This window comes from Phyllopteryx taeniolatus, chromosome 8, assembly GCF_024500385.1.
Source record: "Phyllopteryx taeniolatus isolate TA_2022b chromosome 8, UOR_Ptae_1.2, whole genome shotgun sequence".
In the NCBI taxonomy this organism is placed as follows: domain Eukaryota; kingdom Metazoa; phylum Chordata; class Actinopteri; order Syngnathiformes; family Syngnathidae; genus Phyllopteryx; species Phyllopteryx taeniolatus.
The window spans coordinates 22218686-22244029 of NC_084509.1; the positions used below are offsets into that span (position 1 = coordinate 22218686).

At 40.4% G+C, this 25344-nt stretch overlaps 1 protein-coding gene across 1 annotated transcript; it reads left to right on the forward strand.

The window, feature by feature from the left end:
• Window positions 1-2320: 2320 nt before the first annotated feature.
• Window positions 2321-23321, forward strand: LOC133481857 (ATP-binding cassette sub-family G member 4-like). Its single transcript, XM_061781081.1, is given in 18 exon segments — window positions 2321-5453; window positions 5585-5653; window positions 6054-6220; window positions 6222-6266; window positions 13063-13303; window positions 13990-14107; window positions 14317-14449; window positions 14557-14607; window positions 15059-15204; window positions 15626-15749; window positions 16318-16432; window positions 16530-16672; window positions 17678-17776; window positions 17876-18044; window positions 18128-18228; window positions 19801-19959; window positions 20045-20163; window positions 22205-23321. Coding segments are annotated over 16 exon segments (2154 nt in total). The 5' UTR covers window positions 2321-5453; window positions 5585-5653; window positions 6054-6055; the 3' UTR covers window positions 22431-23321.
• Window positions 23322-25344: the final 2023 nt, after the last annotated feature.

The following is a 25344-nucleotide window of genomic DNA, read 5'->3' on the forward strand; positions in this document are numbered from 1 at the left end:
ACAGAAGTGACGTCAGCCCCAAGTGTGAATGTTTTTAAGTCCAGCTTAAAAACTCTTCTTTTTTCTCATGCTTTTTCGAGCATTTCCACTTTTCAATGATATTTCTTGCACTGTACGCCGTTTTAATTGTACTTATAATTTTTTCTCTTTGTTTTAAATGTTTATGAGCTGTTTCTCTTTGTTTTTTAAATGCTTTAAATCATGTAAAGCACATACACAAGCCTTTGTGTATGAAATTCAAGCTCAAGTAATCAATAAAGTAACTAAGTTACTTTTTCAAGGTAACTGTGGCAACACTGCTCATAACATCGTGTTGCCAGTTTTAACAAACACATTTCAGTACTTACTGACAACAGTGTCAAATCAATGATTCTATTCAATGTGGGGATGAGTTTCACAAGGTAAATGGGAGCTCTTTCGGCTTGCAGAAGGAGTAGGCTGGGTAACACTTATTTTAGGACACAGCAGAACTGACTGGGATGTCATTCTATTGCACACAACCCACAGTCAGTGCTCAAGAATATGAAACTGGCAGTCCTTATCTTAAAAAGATAAATGGTTAATGGACTTCACTGATATAGCGCTTCATCTACACTGTGCCCAAAGTGCTTTACAAAGCCTAAAAAACAAAACAAAAAAAAAACCCGCAAAAATGTATCCAACCTCACAATTTTCACTTGAATCTAGGCAACAATTACGCTGCAGGCTTGCATGGGAAGCAACCAAGAACACATACTAGTAAAAGGAAAGGCGCTCAGCTTTTGGCGCTGACATCACAGGCTCACGCAGGTTTTTGACCCAAATCTGGGCGGGCCAAAATCTGCTGAGAATCATCTGAAAACAAGTCTAAAATAAGTGCTTCGTCTTTTTCTGGGGAGAATTTTTTTTTTCTTAAGACATTGTTTTAAAGCCCAGAACTATAAAATAAGTGTCAATGTTCAGAGCATTTAGAGAAGACCTTTAAATGAAGGAAGCAAACAAAAAAAAACTATTCGAACTTACCTGACCCCGTGTTAAAAAGTAATTTACCCCTAAACCTCATAACTGGTTGGGCCACCCTCAGCAGCAACAACTGAAATCAAACATTTTCCATAACTGGTAATTGAATCTTTCCCCATCTCTGTGGATTTATATATATATATATATATATATTTTTTTTTTTTTTTTTTTTTTTTTTTGCCCAATTTTCCTTGAAGTGTTGTTTTATTTCGGCAGCACTGGATGGTTTTTCGAGCCTGAACAGCATTTTTAACATCATTTCATTCCGATTCAAGTCCGGATTTGGACTAGGCCACTCTAAAACCATATATATATATATATATATATATATATATATATATATATATATATATATATATATATATATATATATTTTTTTTTTTTTATTTATTTATTTTTTAAGCCATTCAGTTGACTAGCTGGTGTGTTTTGGAACCCGTGCACTTCATTGTGCACCATTGTTGTTTTAGCGTTTCCAAAGTATACGTCAGGAATGTGGTTGAATGTAGTTACATTACTCTAATTCCTCGTACATAGTCCGAAGATGGTGTGATTTATACAATTTGGGTTCTTTTGACGAGGAACTGTCAGTTTGGGAAAATAAAGCAAAGAAAAAGGAAAACGCCGGGCGGCGCCCGTGGTTCGATCCCGAGTAAGGGACGGAGAAGAAATGTATTCTGTGAGACAATTGTTTCTTGAGGAAGTAACCACTGAGCTAGACCAGCGCGACAAAGCTGCCGAAGATTGAAACATAACTTTAGTTGTACGTCATGAACGAGCAAATCGAATTGAGAAGGGCGGTGCGGTAGCCGACTGGTTAGAGCGTCAGCCTCACAGTTCTGAGGACCCTGGTTCAATCCCCGGCCCCTACTGTTTGGAGTTTGCATGTTCTCCCCATGCCTGCGTGGGTTTTCTCCAGGCATTCCGGTTTCCTCCCACATCCCAAAAACACAAATGGAATAAGTTGCCAACAAAGCTTAAATCACCCCCAACTGTCAATGTTCTTCAGTCCAGGTTAAAAACTTAGAACATTTTCATTTTTAAATGATCATTCTTTCACTGTACGTTTTTAGTAATTTTTCTCTCTTTGTTTTTAAATGCTTTTTAGCTGTCTTGTATTTTTGTATCGTTTTAAAATGTCTTTTTTTCATAAAAAAAAAAAAATTACCTTGTGTATGAAATGCACAATATACAACAAATACACTAACACATTTCATAAGGCTTTTACCAGTACTTAGATAACCCAAGGAAGCACAGGGAGAATATGCAAACTCCAAACAGGTGGGCCCAGGATTTGAAGCCCAGTCCTCAGAACTGTAAGGCAGATGTGCTTACCAGTCATCCACCATGCTGCCTAAAAAAACACATATAAAGTTAAGTAGTGGTTACTGCCATAAGCATGACAAACCCCTGGGCATCCAGGCCCCAGATGTGAGTTTTGTCCTATCAATATCAATCTATCTTCTTCGTATGGCCATACTACCCTGAGGACACCTGTTCTTGGAAACTAAGCAACGTTGGGCCAGGTCAGTACTTGGATGGGAGACTGCTTGGGAATTCCAAGTGCCATAAGCATTATGCACCTTTAGACCAACAGAGGGTGTTGTTCTCGCTTCTATTCAGGAATTAAACTATGCCCACTTTTAGCCTCTGAGATCGACAGAATCAGAATCATCTTTATTTGCCAAGTTTGTCAAAGACACACAAGGAATTTGGCTCCGGTAATTGGAGCCGCTCTAGTATGTCAACAGATAGCCATTTGACAGAAAATACTTTTGAGACGTAAAAATATAAAAAGACAGTATGGAGAGTCACTGAGCAATGAAAGGTTACCGGTAATGTGGTAAAGCCGATAAAATTTAAATGTTTTAATTTTTTGGGATAATTGTGCAAATGATGCAGTCCTCTAACAATTTAGAGCAGTTTGATATGACTAAGCGATAATCTGGTACAGTGACCATTGTGCAAATGGCGCAGAGACTTCAAGATTTTTAAGCAGTATAAAGTGACTAGTACTGCGATAATCTGGAACAGTGTCAGTTGTGCAAATGGTGCAGATACTTCTCAAAGCACATGAGTGGCCAGTATTGGTCAACAACAGATATGCAAAATGTGTAGTGACGAGCCTACTAGAGTGAGTGCACGAATAATGTATAAATTGGCCCGACAGAGATGTGAACACAGTCTCAAGATAAAATTGGCAGCATGTTACAATGGAATTGGCAATTAACTGTGAATAAGTTAATGGAAAGAGGGAAGAAGCTGTTGGAATATCTGCTAGTTTTAGCATTTTTCGATAGTGCCTACCTGAGGGAAGGAGCTGGAAGAGGTGGTAACCAGGATGTGGAAGGTCCAAGAGAATTTAGCATGCGCTTGTCTTAGCGTGCAAGTCCTGCAGCATGCAAGTCCTCAAAGGCGGGTATGGGTGTACCGACATTTTTTTCAGCAGTTTTGATTGTTTGTTGGAGTTTGTCCTTTTATGTGGCAGCACCAAACCACAATGTGATGGATGAACACAGGACTGATTCGATTACTGCTGTGTAGAACTGCTTCAACAGGTCCTCTGGCAGGCCGTGCTTCCCAAGAATCCGCAGAAATCCTCTGGGGGGCCCTTTTGAGGATGGAGTTGATGTTGGCCTCCCAATTCAGGTCCTGAGAGAATGTAATTCCCAGGAACTTGAAGGTCCCAACGGTTGACACAGGGCAGTTGGACAGCGTGAGGGGCAGCTGTGGTGAAGGAGGCCTCGTGAAGTCCACAATCATCTCTACAGTCTTAAGCATGTTCAGCTCCAGGTTGTGTCGGCCGGAACACAGCTCCAGCCGCTCCACTTGCTGTCGATATGCAGACTCGTCACCCTCTTTGATGAGGTCGATGACTGTGGCATCGTCTGCAAACTTCAGGAGTTTGACAGCGGGGTGCATTGAGGTGCAGTCATTCGTGTAGAGAGAGAAGAGCAGCGGAAGGAGGACACATCCTTGGGGCGCCCCGGTGCTTATGGTGCGTGTGGTAGAGGTTGTGTCACCCAGCCTCACCTGCTGTGTCCTGCCCGTCAGAAAGCTGTCAATCCACTAGCAGATGGCAGTCAGGACAGTCTGGTGTTCGCCGTGTTGACAGCCAGCCGTGTCCACCAAAATCCGCAGTTACACGAAACCACCGACCGTACAAAACTTCACAAAAGCTAATGCCTGCGTTACCTCATCTTTCAAAACTGTTTTTCAAAGGTGAGAAAGGTAATCAATACAAACAAGAGCTGACAAAACTTGTGTATATACGTGGAAATGAATCACTGACATCATGCAGCTGCCCTCTGCAACGAGGCATTACAGTGATGGAGTTTAACAAAACAAGCCTACACAAATTCACTATTTTCACTCTTTATTGTCTAAAAAAAAAATCATTCAGACTTTGAATGTAGGAACAATTAGGCCACAGGCTTGGGAGGCAAACAAGAACACATACTAGTATGAGGAAATGCTCAAACAGCAGAAACACAAATTCCTACATATTGTTGTGAAAATGTTGGTGACTCTTTTGACCTAGAATAACCCATAAATGTCATTTGACTAAACTGTTTTCAAGTGTTTGTAGTCTACATAGGTTTCATGTACACAGGCTTTTTTCCTTATCAGCTGACCACTGTAGCCCTCCTCATTCCTGTAAACCAGAATACGAGAGAAAGATGAGCATTTCACCAATCACCAACTCATTAGTTTCAAAAGAGAGATGAAGAAACATGTTGGGGTTTAGTGACCATTACATGAGGGAACAATTACAGACCTGCAACATAAAGAGCAGATTCACTCAGACAGACAACAAGATGAAATTATAGTGCCTTTCTACCGTATATATCTATTGCGCCATGTAATTTACAGTATGTTGAGGAGACTCAGCTTTTATCATCAGAAGAAGCGTGCAGTATACTTCCAGTCATACCAGTCGAATGAAAGATGTTTGTTTGTGTGCCCCCCACATCCTAGTCCTGGTTGCTAAGTACAGTAACTTGACATGCGTGTTAATGTTACCAAGCATTACAGTTAATTAAAGAGTATATACTGCCATAATACTTCATAATTCCATCATTAGTATATTATCTATATACCTTAGGATACATGTGCTTTTTACATCTGGCCTATCACTCTATGTCAGAAAGCGGCAGGGTTCAGTTAATCATTTCTTTTAAAAGATGGGCTTATTATTATTTTTATTTTTTTGGTATACTTTGACCTCTGAAAAGGTTCAACAAATTCAGACTGTTTAAATCATCAGTCGTCAGGGACGTAGCTGCTGGTTGTGAAGGCACTGGATTTACAATAAGTGTCTCATTACGATTATCTGAGAGCAGTTGGGTTTCCCATTCGGCAAGCTACAGGGACAATGATACGGTGAGAGAGACGTGGAGCAAAGACAAGACAAAGAATAAAGGGTCTCTATTTATACTTTCAAGTCTAAACAGGTATGGGTCACGTTTCGCTGTGTGCTCGTTCTTTGAGATATGCGACTCTTGTGAACGAGTTGTGGCTTGTTGTCTTTTTTGCTATATTCCCAACCACTGAGGAATTCGACTGTGACTCCAACTTCCACTAGATGTGTAAGATCAGCTTCACTCTGAAACATACGTCAAGGCATGAACTCACCGGAAGCAAGACATCTACAGTTGAGTTGGCTCAGTTATTGAACACTTGAGAGTCAAATAATCACAATAATAATGTTTAAACCACTACCAATATCTTGGAACTTGAGTTTTAGGGATATTTTGGAATCAGGTAGTTTTTCTACAATTCAACAAAATGCTCATCAGACACAATTTTGAATGGGCATACGCTTGATTTAATTGGACCTACTTATGAGAACACCCACATCAAGTTAACCTCATACCTTTGTGTAAAGTTGTCATTGATCTACAATTAACATTCATCCATCCATTTTCTTTACCGCATTAAGTATAAATTGGTGTTGTGTGAATGTAAGCCCACAACTGTCACCAATGTTAAAGATAAGAATGGCATAAAGTGACATTTCCAAGAGGTGTTGTTTAATCCCTCATGTGACTCAGATATGTCAGAAAGGCCCCTCCTCCATCCATCCATCAATCCACCTTCCAAGTCAACTTCGAGCCTCCCGCCCACCGTTGTCCCTCCTGTACTGATGCACCCTGTCTGCTGGGGCCCGGCAAGCAGAGATGTTGTAGAACACTCTCGGCCGGATACCGAACGCTCAAGCTGGGGAGCCTCACAAGACTCGGACTTCATACTCAACGACAGTTAACGTAAGCTCCCTTTTCTAACTTTCAAATTAACTTGAAGTACTGCAGTTCTGAATGCTGTTTCATTTAAATAAAACGTAATCTTGGAGCAGATTCTTTAAATCACACAAAGTCACCATTTATGACCAATTATTGTTCATTTACTGCCTTCTCACTCATAATTAAATTGTTGATAAATTGTTTTCTTTTACTCATATTTACATATTATTATTATATACTATATTTTCTCTTGATAGATGAATTTGTACTATGTATTGCATTCCAGTGGCAGCCTAAAAGTACTTGATTGAATCCACAGATACAAGAAACGGCAGGAACTGACATATGAGCAATAGGAACTTCTAACTTTTTCTAATAACTAACTGGACAGTAAAAAGATATCAAGATTTTATGATCACAGTTATAACAATTCAAACAATTCGTTATTAACAGAAAATTGGATTAAATTACTTGTAATAAGAAAGTGGGTCAACTTCAGGTCGCTTGTGGCAAATTCAAATCAACTAAACTTATCATTATCTTTTTGCCGATACACTTTTTATTTTTATTTCATTACCCCTAAAATGAATCCCACCACCCCTAAATTTTAAGAGGTGCCAAAAAGATTTTTTTCAAACTATATATCACCTTTAAACAACCGGGAAATGCGGTAAACCACAATACACAATACTTGGTTGCAACGTAATATATTAACAACAAAAATACAGTAATCCACATCTCCCACACACCAACTGCTTCAAAAATGGTTTGCTCCAACGACAGTGCCTGGTTTAAACCAGAATATTTGGTATATTTCTTAACGTCAACCACTTAATACCAAGACACTTTTGTCAGTACCAGTCCTCATTTTTGCTGCATTTAATCGTAGATCACAGTTACCTAAACAGAGGTAGTGAGTTTTTTGAATTGGATCGAGAGAAGTTAGCTGTTGTGTCATGTATATGTGATAATATTAAAGTCAAGGTGCTACTGAATAGGTTACTGACTGGCATAGAGGTTTCTAGATGTTTTTTAGGGGTGCTGTAGCACCTCCAAACTGAATCTCAGCACCCCTAATCCTCTGATCCTAGAAGTGCCCCCGATTTGACCTGTAAATACAGTGTGTTTGAAAGTGCAGTGCAGTCTACCCTTAGAAACTCATTTGGGACTATGAGTCATTGGCCATACGGCACTTAAGAGCCAATGTCAGAATTGCTTGTTGGCATTCACGTCACATCTAATTCTCGGTTTCACTTTTAGCATGAATACAACTGTTCGTAATTACAGAGACCTTTTAATTTATATCTCAAGGTTTATGCAGCTACCGTAGCTGCATAAACCTTGCTTGAATGAAGAATGGGTCCCCCACACCCTATTTAACCCTGCTCACCAATTGAGCTCGCAGTCTTACAAAGTCATGGGAGACCTGCACTGTTAACCTACTTTGCTTAGTCTGATGTTAATTTACTTATGTTCAGCCTTGTCATGTTATGTCAGAGCAGAATCTCTTACTACTGCTTTAAATACTGTTTATTGCATAGGAATCTTAATTAAAGCATTAAAAAAAAAAGCACAACTTTTTACTGAAAGTGCTATCTAACGAAGAAAATTATGATTATTATTCCTCATATCCATTTCTTTGGACTACATTTAGTTCAGGTTTTCTGGTCTGAATCATTTTCTATTATTATTATTTTATTCCAAGAGACCCTAAATGTGTCACAACAATTGTGAGATTGCGTTGTGCCACGCTTGACAGCAATAAATGAAATCAAGTATTTGTGATAACTGATGATGAGTCTTTTGCATCACCGTGGAGTTAATTTTTTCCCATTCTTTTTCACAGAATAGTTTTAACTCAGTCCGATTGAAGGGTTTTCGAGGACGAATTGTGTTTAAGCTCATACCACGGCATCCAAATTGGATCTAAGTCTGGACTTTGACTTGGCCACACCAAAACCATAATTTCTGGGTCTTTTTAGCCATAGTGCCAGAGGTGGACGTGCTGGTGTTTTGGGTTGCTGTCCTGTAGAGTGCTTGAGCTTGAGGGCACAAAGTGATGGCTGGACATTTGCCTGCAGGATTTTCGGGTTAGTAGCAGATTCATTGTTCCATTAATCAAAGTAAGTAGTCCAGGTCATGAAGTTGTGAAGCAGCCCCAGAGCGGAGTCCGGAGTGGTGACGGGAGCACACTGATAAAGGAGCACAAAGGAATCCTAAATCGATAGCCGGAGCATTTCAACATCTTGCACAACAGTAATAACCCTTCAGATGCCTCCTTTTTGCGAGGCCTGCCGTCCCAACCAGTCATCAATCACCTACCAACACTGGATAAAGTGCAGATTGTGGTCTGTGTCTTAAAATCTAACAAAGCACCTGGAGTAGATCACATTCCGGCTGAAATTTTGAAGTTTGGTGGGGCTGACCTTCTCACTGAGCTCCATATTTTTATCGGCTCAGTTTGGGTTATGGGCCACGTACCTCAGCAGCGGAAGGATGCCAAGATTATCACCATATATAAAAACAAAGGTGACCGTGCTGACTGTGGTAACAGCCAAGGCATATCACTGCTATCTGTGGCTAGCAAATTTTTGGTCAGGATAATGCTTGCCCAACTGCTGTCACAGGTGACCAACGTGGTACTACCAGAGACACAATGCGGTTTTCACTCTGAATGCTCTACTGCTGACATGGTCTTTGTAGTTCACCTGCTGCAGGAAAAGTGCCATGAGCAACTAAAGAACCTCTACATTGCCTTTGTTGACTTGGCAAATGCATTCAATACAATCAACCATTCCATTTTATGGACTATCTTAACCAAGTTTGGCTGCCAGCCGACCTTCCTTTCTGTCATCCACAATTTCCACAATGGGAAGCATGCTTGTGTTGCCTGTGGAGTAACTAAATCAAAGTTCTTCCCTGTGAATGTCAGAGTGAAACAAGGATGCGTGATAGCACCAGTCATATTGAACCTCTTCATGACAGAAGTGACCCTGTATGCTTGACAGTCATTCGACCGAGCAGACAGCGTCTCAATTCGATATTGACTTGATGGCAGCCTTTTCAACCTGCGTCGCCTCCTAACCATAACAACAAAGTCTCTCGATCATGTTTTTAAATTACAATCTGCGGATGACACGGCCCTATTGTGTCATATTCCTTGGGGTGTCCAGCCACTTATAACTATCATGGTTGGGGCTTATGCAGATGATCAATGTTGATCAATGCCAGGACAACAGATGTTATGCAGCAGGAATCTGGCTGCTACCACACTAAAAATGCGCTCTACGTGGGGGAAACCACACTAGCCAATGGGAACCAATTCACATACAGCAAGTACAACGGTGTATAAACTTAGCGTCTGTGGTTTTTGGTCAACTCGCCCATAGATTTCCTCAACCCCAACCTCATCATCCAGACAAAAGCGGCTGTATACAAAGCAGTATGCGTATCAACGCTTTTATATTGATGTAAAGCATGGTTTCTTTACCGCCGTCACATCAAGATCCTGGAACATGTTCACATCTCCTGCCTCCATCGCATCCTGGGTCTGCACTGGTGGGACAAAGTCCCTTACGGTGAGGTGTACTAATGTGCAAAGAGTTTCTCCTTGGAGGTGTTGCCGCCTGACAACTTAGGTGCATTGGACATGTAATCAGGATGCCAACCAACCAGCTCCCCTTCCGTGTGCTGGACAGTGAACTTGAAGATGAGAGTCGCTCAGCCGGTGGCCAATACAAGCACTTCAAGAAACACCTGAAAGCTACGTTGAAGAAATGTGGACTCGGACCTGCGCAGCTGGAGACAGTCACTAGCGACTGCAGAAAATGGCAGAGCGTCTGCAAGGCAGGTATTGTCAATCTCCAAACCACGATAGACCATACTGCTGAGGAATGCCGAATCCGTTGACATACCACATCAGGGAACGCACCTTCCACCACAGCTGACACCGATTTTCAGTGCCCTTCATGTCAACGGCAATGCAGGTCACAAATCGGACTGTTCAGCCATCTAAGAACTCCCAGAAGCTGGAATGTACTCGTGATCCTCGACGTACTTCTTGATGATGATGATGTTCGTGGGTTTTGACTGGTCGGCAGCTTGTCAAAAGGTACATATAGACAAACAGACATTAACAACTATGGACCATTAGGAGTCTTCATGAACATAAAATGCATGTTTTTGGAAGCTGGGAGGAATCCGAGGTGTCCAGAGAAAACCCACACAAGGATGGGAAAATTTAAACTCGACACAGTAAAGACAGAGACTGGATTTAGAACTGTGAGGCAAATCTGCTAACCAGTAGTTCACCTAGTTGACGTTTCAAAAAAGCATTTTGAACATAACTGTGTTCACTGTGCCTAATTATGAATTTCCCCATCAATTCAATGTAAAAAAAACGAAACAAAACCATTGTTAGTGTCAGCAACACACATAGTCTTGCATATTACAATGTGTCAGTTCCAGTGCTTTGATTTGATTGTTTTCAAAAGAGCATTTGATCTTTTCAGCACAGAAAAAGAGAAAACGCCAAACTGCAGAGAAAACGTTTAGGTAAATAAGACTTTGTCACAGATGCTACCTTGGTTGTTACTGGTTTCTTATTTTGGTACACTGACTTAGAAAAAAGCAGCTGCTGGGTTTTCATTATTCATCTTGGTACGCTGCGTCGTCTTCGCTAAACTTGATATTGAAATTGACTTTTTTAATTACAGCATCTGCTTGGTGACAAATAAGACAACGTTACTGTTCACGAATGTGAACAAAAACACCTCTTTCTACTCATTAAGAGTCAAACATTTTCATATTTTTCTACAATTCGCTATTGTCCTTATTGCCTGCCAGCGGGAAATGTAGCAAGAATGCTTCTTGGTTACTTCAATGTGTTAACAACCATCCATCCATCCATTTTCTGAGCCGCTTCTCCTCACTAGGGTCGCGGGCGTGCTGGAGCCTATCCCAGCTATCATCGGGGAGGAGGCGGGGTACACCCTGAACTGGTTGCCAGCCAATCGCAGGGCACATACAAACAAACAACCATTCGCACTCACATTCACACCTACGGGCAATTTAGAGTCCCCAATTAATGCATGTTTTTGGGATGTGGGAGGAAACCGGAGTGCCCGGAGAAAACCCACGCAGGCACGGGGAGAACATGCAAACTCCACACAGGCGGGGCCGGGGGTTGAACCCCGGTCCTCAGAACTGTGAGGCAGAAGCTCTAACCAGTCGTCCACCGTGCCGCCGCGTTAACAACCATAATCGTTTAATTCTTAATCTTGGCAATTTCACAGTGAATATGATTGCAGGCATTTTTCCAAGATGTACTCCTCCTCTATCCTCCTGTCTGGATTGTTAGACTTGTCGTTCCTAACTAGCACATGTGATTTGCCTTCCTTAAGGTTAGAGGAGCCATTGAGGGCAGAGGTTCAGCTTCCCTGTAGAAGAAAGAGTTTGGCATAGTTCACGTCAGGTCAGCTTTAATTCAGGAATCGTTCCTGCAAATTTTGCATTCGCTGTAGGGATATGCAACTTTTTTCTCTCTTTTTTTTAACCCTGTAGCACGCTGTTATGCGATTTATGTTATGTCATATTTTATCTGAAGAGTGCAGTGATGAAGTAACAAAGTGTCTGAATATTTTTTAGGCTCCTTTTATAACATGTTTTTACAGCTGCCTGTATGCTTTTTTTTCTCGCCAGTATGATGGAAGTATTGCTCCATTCGTGATAAATACCACTTTTGGCTTGAAAGTAGTATTACTGAACAAATTTGGATTTTTTTTCATGTTCCATTAAATGGTTTTGATTGTGGCCAGATCATTCTTTTCATCCCAAGGATAGTCTCCTTCATTGTCCTTCATCTCCAGACAAACATATACAAATTGCCATCAAATTGCCATCAATGGAGAACTTGTTTATCCAGTCAAATAAAACATCTTATCGTAATGACTTTGATACACCAATTTTGTTGCGTGGGAGAAGCCACATTGGGCTATTTGTTTGGAACAGTATTTAATACAGCTATACTTGTGGCAATGAATTTCAAATAAGATTGAAGAACAACTGTGCGCCTGAGGTGGTGTGATCCTGGGTCACTGAGTTCTTCTCCCTGTGGACCTTGCCTCTCTTCCAGAGGACTATTCGGTTGACTCGTGACATGTTGGCATGAAAAGTGTCTCTCGCATTTTTTTTGCCTTTTCTTGATCAGAACTTACCTAAAAGAGAAGGCTCAGACCTCCCACACCATGCTGTCAGTAAAATGAATGTGTCTAAAGTAAGTGTGAAGGGCAAGTGAAAGAGTATTCATTTCCCATACATTAGCTTGGCTTGGTATCATACATGAGTCTGCAAATTTTTCCCAAGGAGGAAACTGCAGCCCCTCCTGCTCCCGACAGATCAAGGCTGGAAAAGAAAGTTGATTTTAATCCCTCAGAGGATTAAGAACCCCCATGGAAGATTAGATGAGACCTCTGCCTCAAAGAGGACAAATTACTGTACCACCTCAGACTTGGGAACCGCTTATACAATGCGCTGTATAAAACAAGTAGATTAGATTTCCATTTTGATGTTAGCTTTGTGATCAAGGGTTTGACGACATATTTCTGCTCCTTAGAGTCTTGTCAGGAGGATGGAATTGGATTCCGAATCTATCGTATCCCAAGCATATTCACTAAATTATCAAGATTAACTGCATCAATTTAACTTGGAACAATTCTTAATTGAAGATCATGTGATAATTACTCTTGTATTTACAGATTATGCAGTTTATATTGGCGTACCACCTATTTTTACCACTGTCTCTATTATCTCCCACTCACAGAGGACAAGTATGGATAACAAGGCGTTGGAACCTGACTCTGTGAGTATTTCCATGGAGACCAGTATCATTTGTAATGGAGGTACTCAGAAACAGGAGACTTCCATGTTGAAGTCGAAGAAGGTTGAGAACCAGATGACCGAAGCACAGCGCTTCACCCACCTACCCAAACGCTCTCCGGTGGATCTCGAGTTTATTGACGTCTCTTACACCATTCAGGACGGATCGTGCTGTAGGAGGAGAGGTAATGCACATTACATTTATTTTACATACAGATTGTTCAGTTATCCATTTGGCTGTTCACATATAATTTTTGTGATATATATATTAGGAATGGGCAATTAAAAACCAATTACACGTACCTTAAATGTTCTTCAAAAATATTTGAATTCTTCCCCCACACATATGTTTATTTAAATGTTTTTTGTTTTTGTTTTAAATAGGAATTGTTCGAAGTAGCTTAGCCAACATTGCTGATGTTCTTCCTCAGGCCGCAAACTAGTTGACAGTGAATCAACAGTGCCTCTGCTGGTTGCAGTCGAGTAGTGCATTCCCCTTTGCCTCGACTGCGTCAAGACACGATGAATCAATAAACATTTCCCCACTATCTTAATTGACTAATGGATTGATAATTGGCACATTTGTAGGAATACTGTGGCCCACACGTCACTGCAAACAATGCGCTTTATGCTTCATCGTCTTGCCTCTGTACAGCAATACAAACTTGGAACTAAATATCCACGGTAAAACGCAAGGATTATTGCACGTTTCTGACACATGCCTTTCGAACAAAAGTCCAACAATGAATGCACATTAAATCTTAGATCTAACTGAAACTTTCTGTCTGCGACTCACCAGTGAAAATCGCTAGGAAACGATATTCAATTCAAGTTCAAAATATCACATGCTTGTCTTCAATGTTGTTACTAGGAGTCAAAGCCTTATTGAAAGGCCTGTCTGGGAAATTCTGCAGTCGAGAGCTTGTAGGAATCATGGGTCCCTCTGGTGCTGGAAAGTCTACCTTAATGAACATTTTAGCAGGATACAGGTGAGCTCACTTTCCTGTAACGCAAAAAAATAGTTTAGGGTAAATTTCAACATTTTTTAAAGTACTAAGTTCAAAGCAGGTTAAGATGTTTATTGCTGTTTCCCATATGGTCACTTCAGCACTATGTACTGTTTTGCATATGCATTCCTATTTTTCTTTGCACTTTGGTGTTTTCTGTCCAAAATGAATTTATCCTTTATTCTGATTAGGGAAACAGGAATGAAGGGTGAGATTCTTGTAAATGGGAGACCCAGGTACCTGAGGTCATTTCGGAAAATGTCATGCTATATAATGCAGCAAGACATGCTACTGCCACATCTCACTGCACGAGAAGCCATGATGGTAAGCACTAACAGATTATTTGTAAACATTTACATAAAGCGTGTTCTTGCTGATGTGGATTTTTTTTTGTTCCACGCTATTTGTATTATGTAATAATTATGTTACAGGTGTCGGCCAACTTGAAGCTCAGCGAGTCTATGGACGTGAAGAAAAAACTGGTAAACAAGACCGAAAAAGTAAACAAAGTTCTTAGGCGCAATTTGTAAATTCTAGCAGTTTATGAGAGGCTCCAAAGTAATGTAGACGTGCTAATTCATCTTTGGGTTTTCTCACACATAACTGCATGTAGTTACAGAGAAAACTGCCAAACAACATGGTATTTTTGTTTTTACTGTCATGTGTTCACCTTACTGCATACCGTACTGTACATACAATGATGTACCAATTGGCTGAAAAGTTGATCGTTATCAAAGGACATTGGACCACTGATGGCAAAAATGACGGACTGCCAAGCGCTATCCTAAAGCCCCCACAGTGGCATTCTTTTGCTTGAGAGTCTGGAGGCATTTTGAGTGTAGTCGGCTAACGAAAGAGATGTGTCCCTTATGTGCCGATTGGAATTCCACTCATACATTTTTATTCCTCTTGACGTCCGTCTTTCTCTGATAGGTGAATGAGATTCTGATTGCCTTGGGGCTTCTTGAATGTGCTCATACTCGTACCAACGCGCTATCAGGCGGTCAGTGCAAAAGGCTCGCCATTGCCCTTGAGCTGGTCAACAATCCACCAGTCATGTTTTTTGATGAGCCTACCAGGTGAGACAGAGTTCCAATAATTTACCGTTGACTGCTGCACATATTTTCAATTGTGAGCTAACACTTTAGTAATGAATCAGAATCTATTATCAGAATCAGAAACTCCCAAGGCTACTTGTTATGCTAAAACAATGCCACAAAATTACAGAATACAAAAGTCAGATGTTGAAAACATTGCAAGCTGTCATATTTCATTCATTATTCGTGACCTTAGAAGACCAGATCTCAGTAATTAACATTGTAAATACTGTATATGTGGAGTTTTGGGAGGACCTGTTGTATAGCTTTAAAATAAAGTGGTTTCTTGCTCTACAGTACGAAGAAGCAACATTCAGTCATACTGTAGTATTTAATCATCTTCGGATAAGTTGCACAACATTCGCTGTGCTCATTGAACTTGTGTCTCTGTTTGTCTCTGCAGTGGCTTAGACAGCGCATCATGTTATCAGGTCGTGTCCCTAATGCGTTCTTTAGCACTGGGAGGAAGGACTATCATCTGCACTATCCACCAACCAAGTGCAAAACTTTTTGAGATGTTTGACAAGGTACACATTATTTCACAAAAAGCACACTCACTCAAACACGAATGCAACATTTGTATCATACTGTATGTATAAATACTCTACATTATAAAATGTAGTTTTGTAGTTGTTCTTCCAAGTGCTTTCGTTCATTTCATTAAGTTTTGACCCCCTTTAGTGACCTATAGGGTTATTTATTTATTTTCTACTCAAATCTCTTTGTTGTTTTCACCGCACTCATAAATCATCCTTCATTTGCCCTGCCCTGCCCTGCCCTGCCCTGTTACTTTGTTGCATGAGTCATTGATTCTGCTTTCTTCATTCTGTGAACCTGTTTTTGATTGCGGGATTACTCTTGTTTGTATTTCAGGTCTTGTTTCATAACAGTCTTCATTGAAATCCTTGTTGATTTTTCCATTGTATTTATGAGTACATTTTAGTGACCTTTGCTTCTCGTTGAATCTCAAAGTGGTTGGAAAAAAAATAAAAATGGGAAAAAAAAAAACACCAATTTGCTTTCTACTGACTTATTCTCCATAATATCACCCCAAAACGTACCAGTAATTAATTTCTTAAATCTGTCCTTTAACAGCTCTACATTCTTGGTCAGGGTCAGTGTATCTACAAAGGCACAGTCCCCTACCTCATCCCCTATTTGAAGGGACTGGGGCTTTACTGCCCTACCTATCACAACCCTGCAGACTTCAGTAGGTCTACCTTTGTTCTATAGAGCGTTTAAGGTCATCGAACGTCTTAATTTGCGCTCCCTTTCATGAACATTACATCTTTCTGATTCTGATCCAGTCATTGAAGTGGCATCAGGAGAGTATGGAGATTTGAACCCCGTTTTGTTTGAAGCAGTCCAAGGAGGAATGTGTGCCATAGAAGAGAAGAAGAACCAGTGCGATAACAATGGCTCATTGGTCTGTACCTCAAAACACTCCAAGGTGAGCAGTGCTGCTGAATTTTGTTTTCCGCCAAACAAATAGAAGCAATATGCACAGTAAGGTTATTTATATTTACTTTTTTTTTTTTTTTTTGGAATGTTTATTTTGAACATGAAAACAATAACCATTCAAAATAACGACAAACAAGCAACAATGGACACTGAGACATGCTCAAAAAGGAGTGCAGGGTGCACCGTGCCTCTCGACTGAAGATATATATATATATATATAAAATACAAAAATAAATACAAAGTGCCAAGTAATAGTAAACATAAATAAACATATAAATAAATGATAATCGACGAGTGACTGTCTAGCACACTCCCTGTTTCATCGCTGTATCTTGTGAATATGTTGTTTTTCTATTTGGTTTTGAATTGGTTTCTGTTTGTGGTTTCTGTTTGAATCCCTCACCTGAACTGTTCCATGGTCTCACCCCAAAGAATGAAATACAAAATGTTTTTCTGTATGTGCGAATTCTGTTCATTTTGAAATGATATTTTCCTCCCATCTCGAAACATTTTTGGAATGTTTTGTTGTCACATCTTTTTGACTTTGTACACGATCTGTGCTGTTTGCAATTTCATTATATCATCGAATTGTAATAATTTTGAACGCAACAAGAGTGATCCAGATGGCCAACTTTGACACAGGAAGTAAAATACGGCAAGATTATGGAACAGTACAGGATGTGGAGTCAACTATGATCCAGTACCCATTTAGCTTTAATTCAAACTGAAATGCTCGTCGATAGTTTGGTTTGTACATATTCCAACTGATTTTTTTTTCATCCGTTATGACGCCTCGCAATTTATTTTCGTGAACCCTTTCAATCTGCACCTCATCTATCTTTATTTGTACAAGGTGAAAAATTACAGTTGACTGCTTTAACATACTACGCCTACAAACCCATGCCAGCCGACCCCCGATAACTGGACAAAAATGGTTGCACTGCAATTCGATCTCATAATATAGTATAATACCGACTGTCTCAATTTTGCTCAGGATACTGGACACATAGAGAGACATACTTTTGCCACGAGCACACTGACACAGTTCTGCATCCTCTTCAAGAGAACCTTCATAACTATTTGTCGAGACCAGGTAACGAATTACAATGCCGTACAAATGCTTCAAACGCAGTCGAAGTAACACGATATAGACACACGGCAATGAATGATACTGGATTTCCTGTGATTTCAGGTTTTGACCCACCTCAGACTGATGTCCCACATTGCCATAGGTGTGTTGATAGGCTTGCTGTATCTGAACATTGGTAATGATGCCAGCAAGGTGTTTAACAACACTGGGTTTCTCTTCTTCTCAATGCTTTTCCTCATGTTTGGAGCGCTCATGCCAACGGTCTTAACCTGTGAGTATGAAAAAGACCAGAGAGCTGTAACTTGCGCATGTTCGTGATCGTGTCAATCAGTATACGCGTTTCTTACATTTCAGTTCCTCTGGAGATGTCAGTGTTTCTGAGAGAGCATCTGAACTACTGGTACAGCCTGAAAGCCTATTACCTGGCCAAGACCATGGCTGATATTCCATTCCAAGTGGGTTGGTGGTGGAGTATTAGATTAATCACAATCAAATGTCCACATTACTCAGCAGCATGCATCCTTTTTCAATGAAATATGATCAAGCAAAAGACACCTTAATCAGTGAAAGGAAAGTCCAACAATCATCATCATTTCCTTACAGGAGTGTGCTGGTGCTGTAGATGTGCACACTCTTAAAGTTTTCATGCGCCATAAACAACATAAAAGGATCTCAAAAGCATTTTATTGTATTTATTGTACTTTTATATTAGGCCTCTCCATTTAAATACATTTCATCCAATGGACAGATACAATATACAGTACAAATGCTATACTACAAGTAAAGGACACAAAGTAGTAGTACAATAGTGCAAGTATACTACAAATGGCTGGTGGTAGGTAACCACAATGCCTCCCATGGGGCATACAGTCAGTAGTCATTCAACAAAAGAATCTGTAGGCCTATCCAATAATAAAGGTGATGATAATTTTGGCAATCAAATGACATATATTGCGTGAAATTTTGCTCAAGTGTAGTTTACAGTGGTGTAGAAATGCACTGGATCATAATGACAGCTACAGTATGGCTCATATTTCAAATCTCATGTACATTACTACAGTACTGTATTACACTACCATGGGCGGCTGTGGCTCAGTAGGTAGACCAGGTTGTCGAGTGACTGAAGGGTTCGAATCCCGGCTACGGCTGTCCGCATGTCCAAGTGTCCTTGGGCGAGACACTGAAACCTAATTTCGTCCCAGTGGGCCTGGCAGTCCCTTGCATGGCAGCAACCGCCCATTGGTGTGTGTGTGAGTGGGCGTAGCGCTATATAAGTGCTATATCAGTGCAGTCCGTTTACCACCCACCTATAGCACACGAGAATAGGTTGGGCTAAGTTACAACAATATCTGCGTACATATTTACATGATGGGCAGCACGGTGACGCAGTTAGTTCTGGGGTTTCAGGTTTTGGTGAATCTCGTCTCCGGCCTTCCTGTTTGAAGTTTGCATGTTCTCTCCGTGCTCGCATGGGTTTTCCCTGGGTACTCTGACTCATGTTACGCTCACTGAAGAGTAAATTGCCCAAAGGTGTGAATGTGAGTGTGGACGATTGTTTATTCTATATGTGCCCTGTGATTGACGGTTGACGAGTCCAGGGTTTACTTGTCTGTGGCCTTAAGCCAGCTGGGATAGGCTCCAGCTCACCTACGGTCCAATTCGGACAAGCAGTATTGAAAATGGATGGGTATTTACAGCACCAGCCAATGAGACAACGACTCTATGTACAGTACATCGATAATAAATTCGATATACTGTGCATGGGATCCTCGGTTTGAATTGTGATGTTTCAATGTTCCGAATGTCTCGCAATGAAGTAATTTGAGCGGCAGCATACAAATGGCCAATCCCGCGCACCGCACGAGACTTGATTTGACAACTTTATATGATAAAATAATATATATTATGTTTAGTAATTATAGGCAGCAGCAGCATTGCACGTGGTGACTGGATCAACAATACTATATGTGATTATTGTCAGATGGGAAAGAAGCTAGCAATATTCAACCATCACAATGTTCTTTCAGGTGATCTGCCCCATCATGTACTGCAGCATCGTGTACTGGATGACAGAGCAACCTCCTGAGGTCAGCCGCTACCTCCTCTTCATCGCTCTGTCCATTTGCACTTCTCTGGTAGCCCAATCCCTCGGCCTGCTCGTTGGCGCCGCCTCCACCTCACTGCAGGTACTCCACTTGTCAAATAAATAAACAAAAAGGAAGAAAACATTTCACCTTGTGCGTATAACTATTTCCGTGTATCTGCACACAGGTGGCCACGTTCGTTGGACCAGTCACAGCCATCCCAGTGTTGCTTTTCTCTGGATTTTTTGTGAACTTCGACACAATTCCGAAGTACCTGCAGTGGAGCTCCTATGTGTCATATGTCAGGTGTGTGCAGTGTCGGCATCAGAACACATCTGGGTGGGCGGCACAATCTGCCGCTTAATAAACGTTTGATAATGTTACTTTTCTGTCAACAACTAAGACAGCGATCAATCTCTTGTACCAAAACATGCACTCACATTGCCTGAAAATGCCAGTGTGTGTTCTCTCACTCACAGACACACACTGACATAACACATGTACACACACACATTCAGCATGAAGTGATAAAAAAAAAAAAACAGCTATGTCATGCTCGACGTTGTAAGGGAACGATAAAACATGGCTGAGCTTTAGAAGAGTTGAGAATTTTCTACATGCGACGGTGTCCTTCCATTTGTTTTTTTCCGTCTCTCTTTCTTGCCAGCGAAACCCACTGGGCCTTTGATTGTATGAAGCATTGTGAGCTTGTGCTTTGAAAACCCTTTTCTCAGTGGACGTTGAATTCTCGCACATTGCCGTGGAAGCGGCAGTGTACGCATGGCTGCCAGATACGTGTGGTAAAGTACTTTGAGCGGCTGTGACGTTACCATCTGCTAATGATCAACGTTCGTTTTCTTTTCATTTGTTTTTATTCATTTTTTTCCTTTTTAGTGACTTCAATATGTAGCTTTACACAAACCCTTTCCAAAACATTTGAATATTATGGAAAAGTTTATTTGCTTCCATTTTCCTCTTGATGAATCCCCACAGATTCTCAGTGGGGTTTCGATCCGGTGAGTTGGCTGGCCAGTCAACCACTGTGATGACATGGGCATCAAACCGGGATTTGGTGCTTCTGGCGGTATGGGCAGGTGCCAGGTTCTGGTGGAAGATACAATCTGCATCTCCAAACAGATCCTCAGCAGAAGGAATCATGAAGTCCTCTAAAACATTCTGGTAGACTGTTGCGGTGACCTTGGGTTTAAGAAAGCAGAGTTTACCGACACCTGCACTGGACATTGCACCCCAAATCATGACTGACTGTGGATATTTCACACTGGACCTCAATCAGCTTGGGTTCTGTTCTTCACCCGTCTTCCTCCAAACCCTTGGACCTTGATTCCCGAATGAAAGGCAGACTTTACTTTCATAGGAAAAGATGACCATGCACTACTGGCCAACAGTCCGGTCCTTCTTCTCCTTGGCCCAGTTGAGACGCTTCCTACATTGGCTCAGGCTCAGAAGTGGCTTGACCCGAGGAACCCGACAGTTGTAGCCCATCTCCCGGATGAGTCTGAACGTGGTGGTTTTTGAAGCTGTGACTCCCGCCTCATTCCACTCTGATAATCTGCTGAAGCCCACTGTCATCTCTTTTGCTGGTGCATCTACCCCTTCCACATTTTGTCCTTCCACTAGACTTTCTATTGATATGCTTGGACACAGCACTCTGTGAACAGCCAGCCTCCTTAGCTATGAACTTTTGTGGCTTACCCATCCTATGGAGGATGTCAATGATGGTCTTCTGGCCAGTTGTCAAGTCTGCACTAATCCCCATATTGAACCCAATTGGACTGAAGCAATTTAATGACACCTGGGGAAACCTGTGCAGGTTTAGTAGATGATTAGTGTGTGACATTCAGTTTAAAACAGTTTTTTCCCCCTTAATAAATGAAATCACCATTTTAAGTTCACTTGGGTTCTATTCGTCTGATATTTACATTTGTTTGATGATTTTACACATTAAAGTGGGGAAACTATGCAAAAATCAAAGAATTAGAGAAGTGGGCCAATACTTTTTCATGGCACTGTATACAGGTATGTATACCAGTCTGCCGATATATATTAGGGCTGTCAAAGCTAAAGCGATAACTCATGATTAATTACAAAAAAATACATATTGCATGAAGCATGACAGCCTTACAGTGCTGAGGTCAATGGTTCGAATCAGGTCTCCGGCCTTCCTGTGAAATGTTTGCGTGTGGTCCAAAAAAATGAAGAACTCCCCTGTATGTAAAACAAACAATACAAAAAAACGAATTCTACGATAGTACTTTGAATGATTAAGCCCTGTTATTAAAATGTCACATTTATTTGGGTGTTCAATGTGTTTACACGTCTCCCACAGGTATGGCTTTGAAGGAGTGATTCTGTCGATCTACGGGATGAATCGTTCGGAGCTGGAGTGTCCAGGCAAGACGTGTCGCTTCCAGCAGCCCGAAGAAGTTCTCGAGCTGTTGGACGTAGAAGACGCCAAGCTCTACGTTGATTTCATCGTCCTGGGTGTTTTCTTTATCGTTCTGCGGTTAGCCACCTACCTTGTCCTCCGGTACAAGATAAAAGCTGAGCGGTAGCTTGTCTTCCAGAAGGTTTGTACTGTTGCCATTCTAGACCAGGCCATCATTCTCATTACATACATTACATACATTTTTTTTTTTTACTATATGCATTGCTGCTAAAATACTTCCTGAAGGTGTCAACTGTATTTCATTGTTAATTTGGATTACCTCAACGCAATAGACTTCTTCTTTTTTTTTTTTTTTGGAAACACATCAGCAGTTCAATCAGGGCCCCTCAACAGTGCATAAACATATTTTTTGAACATTAAGATGGGTGTGCACATGGATTGTTTCCACTCAGTGTAAGGGGTTACAGGTCAAGCCTCCCTTGGAAAAATATAAGTGTACACGACGTTGTTTAAGTTTGTTTTCATTTGACTAAATGACTTTAGAAATCACCTAATTCTTTATGCTGGATGGATTGTTTTTTATTACTATTGTGTTCTCAAATTTTATATTCTATATACAGTATGTGAACTAAAATCTGTCGAATCTGAATCAAAATACGGCGTTATTTTCATACAATTGTCTCTGTTGTGTTTATGCACTAACAAATGAGTATTTAAGACACAAATTAATGAGTTTACTTTTGTTTTATTTGTGCCTGCACAACCTCCAGTGATGATCCCAGGAAACAACATGCAATCATGTTTGGTGCTAACGATCATGATCAATATAGCAAACTTAATGCATCTGGACCGCATGGAAAAAGTAGCACTTGGAACAACAAGAAAAACTCAAAGCAGCTTTGTATTGTATTTGACATGAAGAGTTATTGTATTTCTACTTAAATTAGTCTTTTGTTTGTGTTGTATGTTTGTTTGTTTTTTTGTTTTTTGTTTTTTAGCTTGACTGCACAATTACGTCAAAAGATTGAAAATACAATAAACAATGATCTGACTGCAATGGAATGTTTTGAATCCTTCATCGCTCGCTTACATTCCCCTGGTGCAGAATAATGGATCATATGTTTATTGTTTTCTGTTAAGCCCTTGATGAGGTCTTTCCGTATATGTAATAATTTTCTCAATATGTCCTGATATAGTGATGCAGCATTATGGACCCTTGTACTTGTACAATGGTATCCATTACATTGACACTGTCAGAGAGGTATTAATCCAACATTATCTTCTTTATTCTGGTTGTCGTCTGCGCTGGTGTAGAACTGTACTGCACCATACCGAAAGCTGTTCCTAATATATCTGACTGTCATAAGTAATCACGTAACACTACAATGGTTAGAGCGTGAAAGGCTCCTACTACTGGCTGAGAGAGGTAACTAGCAGAGCCAAGTATGCTGACTACTTATTATGTTTTCCAAAATGGATAAAGTACAATTTTTGTCAGCGTAGCTTTAATGAACCATACTTTTTTACTTTTACTCGAGTATTCATGATTACAAAAAGGATACTTTTACAATAATCGACATGTCGCTCGCGACTTTCATTTATCAATAATTGCACGTGATCTATTTTTAGACTATCGTTTTCGATTTCCGCGTTGGGCGCCGTTGCTCCAATCCACCGTGATTACCACAGTCACAGCTTGACTGAAATTCACCAATCAAACGACACAAGAAAGTCACATGTCCACACACAAAGTCTTCTTTTGGCCTTTGTGGGCCAATCAAAGTGAGTCGTTACAGCACATGGAACAAACAATCATTCGCACCAACGGGCAATTAACCTACTGTGCATTTGTATATATATATATATATATTGTATTTATTGTATTTAAATACATTTCCCCATTGATTAATTGATTGGTTTCCACTCAGATATTTACCGTGCATGTTTTTGGGATGTGGGAGGAAACCGGAGTTCCCGGAGAAAACCCACGCAGGCACGGGGAGAACATGCAAACTCCACACAGGCGGGGCCGGGGATTTGAATCCCGGTCCTCAGAACTGCGAGGCAGATGTGTTAACCTGTCGGACACCGTGGCGCCTTCATCCTTGCGCAACCAGATTTGACTTTTTATTTATTTTATTTATTTTAGTTTATTTTACCAGGTAAAAGACCAGTTAAAAGAATATGGCTTTTTCAGTGGTGACCTGCCCAAGAAGGTAGCAAGGTAAACGTCAAGCCCAAGTCAATCACATTCAAGTTTATTTGTTTTTTATTTTCAGCTTCCCTCTAAAAAAGATCCAAAAATAAATCAGTTGAGTTGTACAAATTCTAGGTCACATTAATGGTGGAGAAAGTTTGAAAAAGATTTTTCTTGGTCAAAATTCTTTCACAACACAAAAACCTGGCATTTGAACAGGGGTGTGTAGACATTTTATATTCGCTGCAGCCTTGTTCCTGTTTTTGTAATTTGCTTGGTAAGCCTACATTATTGTGCTGTTTAACAAGTAGAAATAATATATAGTCAAAGACCATTTCCTGGAGCTGAATTTGCCTTAATTTGTTATTTTACAAAGATTTATAAAATTGTATTTATGTTTTAGATGAAGGGACGTTCATACTGTGATTAAAAAAAAAAAACAAATCAGAAGTTACTCACTAGTTACTCAGTACTTGAGTATTTTTTTTCACTAAGTACTTTCTTACTTTAACTCAAAGTAATTTGGAGGACTACTTTTTACTTTTTACTTGAGTCATATGATTCAAAAGTAACAGTACTCTTACTTGAGTACAATATTTGGCTTCTCTACCCACCTCTGGTTTTTCATGATACAAACTGTTCAGGCATAGGCATGTCTTTTATGCAGTAAACATTCCCTGCTTCTAATAAACAGGTGTCAGGGTCCAATATAATTCTTAATGGAATGTATGACATAAGTGACAAGCACCAATTTAAATGATGACTAGGAATGATATTGCTCATAAACAAATTATTTTATTTAGAATCTGTTATGAATAAATGTATCCATCCATCCATTTTCTGTACCGCTTATCATCACTAGGCTCGCGGGCGTGCTGGAGCC